Source organism: Apaloderma vittatum, unplaced genomic scaffold (assembly GCF_000703405.1).
Source record: "Apaloderma vittatum isolate BGI_N311 unplaced genomic scaffold, ASM70340v1 Scaffold29628, whole genome shotgun sequence".
Taxonomy (NCBI): Eukaryota; Metazoa; Chordata; class Aves; order Trogoniformes; family Trogonidae; genus Apaloderma; species Apaloderma vittatum.
Window position 1 is genome coordinate 1 of NW_009732871.1, and position 7738 is coordinate 7738.

Consider the following 7738-nt stretch of genomic DNA (forward strand, 5'->3'; position numbering starts at 1 on the left):
CTCCCGGGTCAGCTGGGGGCAGAGACAGCTGGGGGACGGGGGGCGCGGTCACTTCGGCTCCCAATCGCGTTTTAATTACTAGAAAAAACTTCTCCCAGTTTTTGATTGTTGTTTGGTTTTGTTGTGTTTTTTTTTTTTTTACAATAGAGTTACCTTCCTGGGACCTTTAAATTGAAGAACGGTTTAGGTAAGCGTCTCATTTACCTATCTGCAAGGTGTGTTCCTGTACTTAAGTCGAAATTTGCCAGTTATAGCCAGCAAACTGGAAAATCTCAACGTGAAGCAGCCAAAAGCAGCCTGAAAATGTACAAATGAGGCACGGTTATGACTCAACATTATTCTTTGTTACTTCAACAGGAAGAAAGTTTGATTAAACTTTGATTTACATTAATTAACAGAGCTACTGCCTATAGCACTGCTGACATCTGCCAGGAGAGGGCTCTATAGCCATAGTGATAAGAGAAAAACTGCCCCACTGTTCACCATTATTTATGCTAGCTAAAAAAAAGTGGCTTAAAATGCCCTGCTGGATCCATAAATTCCGAACCAAGAAGGAATTTTGTGGGTCTTAAGCACAGACCAAAAAAGAGCTACGGAGTCAAAGCTCGGCCTAAGATCTCCGTGGCAGAATTAAATGAATGTATCCACAAGTGTTCCTCTGCTGCTGTGGCTGCGAGTCCCTGACTGCAAATGCTCCAGATACTCCCCCTTGTACCTTACTGGAAATCGGTAACAAAATGCTAAGAATAGCCTGGAGAGGGCAGAGGATTCAGTCCTCTCAGCAAAACAAGGTCAGAGGGGAGAAGTGGTGTTTGCTGCTGTTACAAGCATTTTGAAGCCCCGATTATGAGCTTTTCACATTTGCTTTCTCAGCTGGAGTTTTAGTGGCAAATGCAGCACAGCATCACGGTGGCACTGCACCCACTTAACAAAGCCCTGTAGCAGCATCCGTTTCAAAGACCACCTTCTTGCACTCGCCCACTCCTTTTTCCTCGTTCTCGCCATTTATTTTCAGTCCGTTCAGTTGTGCTGCTTCATCAGTCTTTGAGGTTGGTGCTCTAAATCAAATTAAGTTTTGAGGTGTGGTGAGTTTTTTAAAATTCTAATTATGTCACTGATTGATTTAAGAATATGTCCCTGACAGTAGTGGTGTTGGCCAAACGGTGGGGAGAATAAACTGTAAGAAAGAGAGAGAACAAGTAGCAGGAGAAGACAAACTAAGCTTACTCCTCAGGTAACAAGCAAGGCAAGCCCAAACCCTCAAGCTTCAGTGATGCTGCTGTTGTTGTCATCCTTTAGTGCCTTTGTTTGCTTAGCTGGGCTTTTGAAGCCTATGAAAAGGGGAGAGAGAAGACCAGCCCATGCCAAAAAGTATTGGTAAGCAATGACAGTAGGATAACATTGAGAGCTATAAAGCCACGCCTCTATATCAAAAGCAATGTTTTGACAGTAGTATCTTAGATTTCACTTTGTATTATTCTGTGTCCTAGTGCCAGGCATGGTAATGGATGAAGACAGCCTGATGATCCACATCAATAAAAATGTCTATGAAGTTCTCCAGGAAAGAGAGGGCTGTCTGAGAACCCTCATTCAGAACAAGTTTGCTTGTACGTTGACCTTCGAAAGTACAAAATGCACTGGTGAAGTATACAGGAAAACACTAAAGCAGGGAACTGACATTTGTGTTTGTAAGGATGATCTCACAAAGCACCAGGCCGATGCTTTGGTGAATGCAGCCAATGAGCGTCTTGATCATATAGGAGGCCTTGCTTTAGCCCTTGTGAATGCCGGAGGGCCAGAAATACAAGTGGAAAGCCATCGTCATATTCGAGAGTCTGGAAGACTCTCAGCTGGCAAAATAGCAGTGACAAGTGGAGGGAAGCTTCCTTGTAAGAAAATTATTCACGCAGTTGGTCCAAGGTGGGAAGCTTATGAAAAGGAAAAATGTTGTCTCCTGCTTCAGGAAGCTATTGTGAATGTTCTGAAGTATGTTAGTGATGAGAAAAATGCTGTCAAGTCTGTGGCTATTCCAGCAGTGAGTTCAGGTGTTTTTGGCTTCCCACTCGGTTTGTGTGCTCAAGTGATTGTAATGGCTATAAAGGAGTTTGTTGAGAACCATCAACCAAGCTGTCTCAGGGAAATCCGCCTGGTGGATGCTTTTGAGCCTACAGTTGCAGAAATGAAGAAGGCCTGTGAAAAGTTTCTAGGTGACACCAGTTCACTTCAGCAAACTCTTTCGGCTTCACCAAGCCAGCCTTCAGCTTTCATCAAGGACGGAGGCATTCGCCTGCGTATCATAAAAGGAGTCCTTGAAGAGCAGAAGGTAAGTCTGTCCCATAATATGTTGAACATGGAGTTGTCTCCAAGTTTTGCAGGATTTGGAGCCCAAGAGTTCAGAACACATACTGTGTCAGTCCACTGAAATAGTTCTCTCCTCAGCCTGATGAGAATTTACAAACGGTAGATAACTTATAGCAGCAAAGAGTTGTGGTTTGTTTGTTTTTTCTTTCTAAATGGCTATTAAATGTTAAAAAGTCTTTTTTTTTAATACATGCTGTTATGGTCTAATAAGAAGCAGCTAAAGATTGGATGATTAATAATAATATATGCCTATGTTAAAGTTTATCTTCTTATATAACATCATGGGAGTTCACATTTTATCATGCATTCCCTATGCGTTATTTTTTTGCCTTGCTTTTTTCCCTGTAATTTATGTTCTCATAGATGCCGTTACCGAAGTTATTCAGCAAACACCAGAACAAATGACAATAACTTAGATGATGTGCACCTTATCTTTAAACACTGCATCATTTAAACTGATTCATTTAACTTTTTACCTAAAAAATCTGAGCCAAAATATATGACCTTAGCCATAATAATCCAACAGATCTCTTAGGCTGGGAGCTACATCACAGGAATGGCATGGGCTATTAGTCTATTTTTATTAAGAAAAATTATAACTTTTACTTTAAATAGTATCTTAATTGAATAGGACGTTTATTTTTTTACATGGGAGCAAAGGATCACAAAGTTGACACTGTGGGGAATTTTATTAACCAATTCTACAGCACTGAAAGATACCACATGCCTTCAGGTCTCTGCTCCAAATTCTTGTATCTTTACATAATCTTCAGCAGTTTAAGCTAGAACAATGACTGCTGTTATCAGCATTCTGTAAACGAGTTTTTTGCATTTTACATATTTAATCTGAAATACAGAAGACCTGCTGTGGGGATCTGCTGTTCCCACTGCTGCTTGTCCCTATTGTTCTTTTTATAAAGTTTTGACTAAGCTTTTCTAATGTTTAGAGAGATTATTTTATAATGAGTTATGGAAATACCTTTACAAAAATAATCCGCTTTTGTCCTTGGATGAGAAATTTTAAGGGAACTGGAAGCCACCATGGCTTTGCAGTTCCCCTGTGTGCGCTGACCCTGCTAGTTCAGTGACGACTAATGTGAGCAGCGGGTAACAGCAGCCAGAGGTCTCTCCTGCTCATTGATAACCAGCTGCAGAACTGCGTTTCCTCAGGCACACAGGGTTCAGTTCTACAGCTGTGGTAATAATTCTGCTGAGTGCACTCTGATGATCTGAACGGGGTGTTGGCTTCCAAAAAAAAACCCGCTTTGATGTATTCCAGCACTGCCTTTGTGACTAAGCAGTAAGAGAACCTTTCGAACAGCTCATCTGCTGCAGCCAGGCTTTTTTTACGGAATTGTTCCTAGAAAGAGTGCTTTTGATAGTAGGAAAGCTTGCAAAGAGTAGACTTGAAGTATACTGAAACTTTGCACTTTTTTCTTCCAGACTACAGCTGTTGTTAATTCTGTGTCTGTGAGTGGCGAGCCTTACCAGGCAGTTTCACGAGGACTGCTGCAAAAAGCAGGTTCAGCTCTTCAGGATGAACTTACACGTCAGTTTAGACACGCTACGTCTTACAAGGAACTCATAGTAACAGAGGGGTATAATCTGCCCTGTGAGTTTGTCCTGCACATTGTATGGCCGCTGTACCGTCACAGGGTATTGCTGTGTGAGGTAATGATCAGTTAGACTGGATTTTAATTGATTTTTCATGTTGAGTGATGTCAGGACTGAAACACTTGTTTTTCCTGCAGGCATTAAGTTCTGCAGTGAGAAGATGCCTGAATCAGTTTCGGGACCGGCCATCTTCCTCCATTTCTTTTCCACCAAATGGGATTTGGTCATTAATGCTGCCTGTTGATCTAGTGGCAGAGATCATGATCAGAGAGGTTTTAAATTTTGGCAGGGAACACCCGGAGAAGAAGATGGAGGTGCAGTTTGTCTTTAACGTAGATGACTACGAAGCCTATCAGGTAATAAATTTCTTTTTTTAAGTACCAGTAAGGAAAACCCCAAACTGTAAAAATACTCCCATAGATGACTACAAATTAAGATAATCTGAATTCTGTACTACTTAGAACATTTGTGAGCAGAAGGTCACTTTATGAAACTACTTGTTTCATTACGAGGTATTATTTATCTTTACGAATCCTTATTTTCTCTTCACTAAACCAGAAGTCTTTACCCTTAAGAAGAGGAGTGAGCTCTGAAAGTCTTGTGACTGTCATGGAATGTGTAGGAAAGGGAATAAACTCATTCCTCCTCAGGAAATTTCTTAAACTTTTTCTTTTTTTTTAAATTAAGTTCCTTGGGCAAAACACTATCAACACATTACATGACGTAAGATGATACAAGGGTTGCAAACAGTGGGTAATTTCACCGGCAGTGTGCTGTGTTCCACTTTTGGGATATTTGGCTGATGTGATTAATACACAGCTATTTTAGATAGCCATCACTTACAAAAGTAACACAGTTTGCTTCTGTTCCCATTTAACTTCAGCCATCCATTGCTTCAATGGGTGCAAGAACTAGATGGGGGGGAGGGGGGCTGGAACCAGATGATCTTTTAAGGTCCTTCCAACTACAACTTTAAACTGCTTATCCAACAGAGTTTTGAAGAAACAAATTGTGTATTTGACAAGAAATTGCAGACTGCTACTAAACTTTTCTTTTTCAAGGTTTTCCAGAAAAAATTTTACGCAGCAGAACAAAAACTGGATAAAAAGGAGTATTACAACAGAAGTGATCATTTGAGTAAGTAATGAACACAGTGGGCATTTCACATACAGGAGCACTCCGGATTTGAGAATCTGAAGTCACATGCCTTTAAAAAGAACTTGGTATTTACATATAGGTCTTGTGGAAAAGGGGAGGCAAAAATGTGTGAGCTTTGCACTTTTATGTTAGTAGGGACAGGACTGGGCAGTCTCTTACAAGATTTTCAAACATAAGAACCATCATCAGTGCCTAACTTGTTGGAAGTCATGTACTGGAAGGCTTTCTGCATGTGGCTATTTTTTCTTTCCTGGAAATCTTAACTCCTGGTATCGAATCTTTTTATTTGCATATTTTTCAGCATATCAGAAGAGTTGCACTTCTTGCACAGTACATTTTGGAGTACCTGTGGGAATTTGTGGTGGCATTTGAAAGCTCTTCACTCTTTCTATGTCCATATATATATAAAAAAAAAATTTAAAAAAACCCCTCGCTTTCTTCCAGGTACAGGCAGTAAAAGCGTACAAGAGACTGCAAATAACGAGCCAGCTATTAAACTTAGAGGGAAGACACGTACAGCATTGGAAGCAGCAGAATCATGGATCCAAAGCGTAGTACAAATTTGGAAAAGTCACCAAGCTATTATTGAAAACAACTTCATTTTTAGCCTCGGTAAAAAAGAGTTTGCAGAGTTATCTCAAGAGCAGTGTTCTAGCGTATGTGTAGAGGAAAAAGTGAGAGGTGGAAGAGCCAGACTGGAATTCCAGGGCCCTCCTGATGCTGTGATTGATGCAGTGCTCACAACTGAAAAATTGCTGCTTCGTATGCAAGAGGAGACTATAGCCGAACAAAAGAAACTGCTGGACATATTTGGTATGTAAATAAGTGACTAATCAAGTCAATAATTAAGGTCAAGTACAAAGCAACGTGTATCTGTGTATTGCGGAGAGCAGACAGATCTGCATTCAGCTCACACACGTACCGAGCATTCCTTTAATCACTGATATTATTGTACTTTTTATCATGTCAGTCCCTGAAAGACCATTCGTTAGTCTGGGTACTCACTTGGCAATATCCCTTAGCAGGGCACAGCTGTAACGCTGCCTTCCTCCAGGACAACTTCACCTGAAAGCCTGGCCACTGGAGACTTAGCAAATCTGTGCTTAATTGACACATACCTTTGCTGAGCTCTTCTGCGAGTGAGAGCTGGAGCACGGTTGCAGGACTCACCAATGGACTCATTCTGCAGAGTCCTTGGCGTTCATTAAGTCGGTAGAACTAGTGGCCTTACAAAAAGCTATGGAGTGATCCTTTTTTCCTCCTGTTTGTATAGTCAGTCAACAGAGGTACTGCTATGTGCAAGTTGGTCTGTGGAGAGATATAATGGAGAAGATAAATTGCTTTTCTTTGATTCCCTCTTTCTTTGGTTTCTTTTAATGTAGGAAAAAAATGAATAAATGAAAAAATATAAATCTCAGTCCCTTTCAATATTAGCCTCTGGCATTAACATTCTTTGTTCTTAACTGAACTACCGAATTAAAGAACTGGATCTGTCCTTCTTGCCTTTGCTTCAGATATTATATGAAAATTTTACTCCTTTATTGGTATCCAGGCCAACAAAGAGGAGGTCAGCTTGCAGAAGGACAGCTTCACAAGACAAATACTACTCAAAGCATCAAGATTTCAGTGGTAGAATCACACCTTCAGGACTTTAAAGACAGAGAGGAACAGTTTGAAAAAGCTGGGCTTCAAGTTCTCAAGGTAAAGAGGATATTAATGAAAAAATAAATCCTAGTTGATATATTTGAAGTAATGTTTAACATATACTTAAAAACTCAAACTACTTCAATACGTTGCTTTTAAAAATTAAGATCAGCTTAATCCTTAAAATAATGTAGTCTTTACTCCTAATAAAAATTATTTTAGATATAATGCTAATAATTACTCAAAAAGTTTTGTTAAATTCTGAGAAGTTCTTTTAACTGAACTTTATATTCTGTCTTTTATTTCATGCTCCAAATGCTCCTTTGTGAGACTCTAGAGAAATAGGATATGGGTATGTTAGAGTGAGTACAACATTCCAGGACACTGGAATGCATCTCCATTTTCTTCTTGTGAGCTTGACAGTAAAAATTAGCAATTGAGTCAGAGTTCTGATCTGGTTAGTAGCTGGGATCTTGCTTGGCTATCAGTGCTTTACTGAACGGGAGGAGGAGGAGGCTGTGCAACACAGAGAAGGTCATCAATGGGGATTTGTGAGCCTGGTAGTAACAGCAGGTAACTGGGTACCTGCCTCCTGTTGAACTGCCTTTCATGGGAGAAAGGCATTTAACACTGAAATAAAAGCAAATACCAACCTAACAAAAGCATGTGCTCTGTGAACTGCAGAACTAAAGACTTTGCTGAGCCTCCACGCAAAAGCTAGATTGGAATTTAAAACCATGCTGCGCTGAGGATCGGTCATAGCTCAAGTAAATGACTTTTAAGAGAGCAGAAGCTTGATTGTGCTCCTGCACCTGCCTGTTTTTTGCTGTGCAGTTGGCAGCTGGCATGAGCAGGCCCCTGGTACTGACACTTCTGCCACAGGACTGCAGCTGGCCCGCTGTGGAGGCAGGTCTGCCAGCGAGAGCTGCAGTGTAGCACATTCAGGTTCTGCGTGGCTTCG

The 7738-nt window shown here is 40.7% G+C and overlaps 1 protein-coding gene across 1 annotated transcript; it reads left to right on the forward strand.

The window, feature by feature from the left end:
- Window positions 1-1498: 1498 nt before the first annotated feature.
- PARP9 (poly (ADP-ribose) polymerase family, member 9) lies at window positions 1499-6861 on the forward strand. Its single transcript, XM_009875679.1, has 6 exons — window positions 1499-2323; window positions 3805-4032; window positions 4113-4331; window positions 5037-5112; window positions 5578-5946; window positions 6686-6861. The coding sequence occupies exons 1-6, from the start codon at window positions 1499-1501 to the stop codon at window positions 6859-6861; spliced, it is 1893 nt and encodes a 630-aa protein (XP_009873981.1).
- The last annotated feature ends 877 nt before the right edge of the window (window positions 6862-7738 follow it).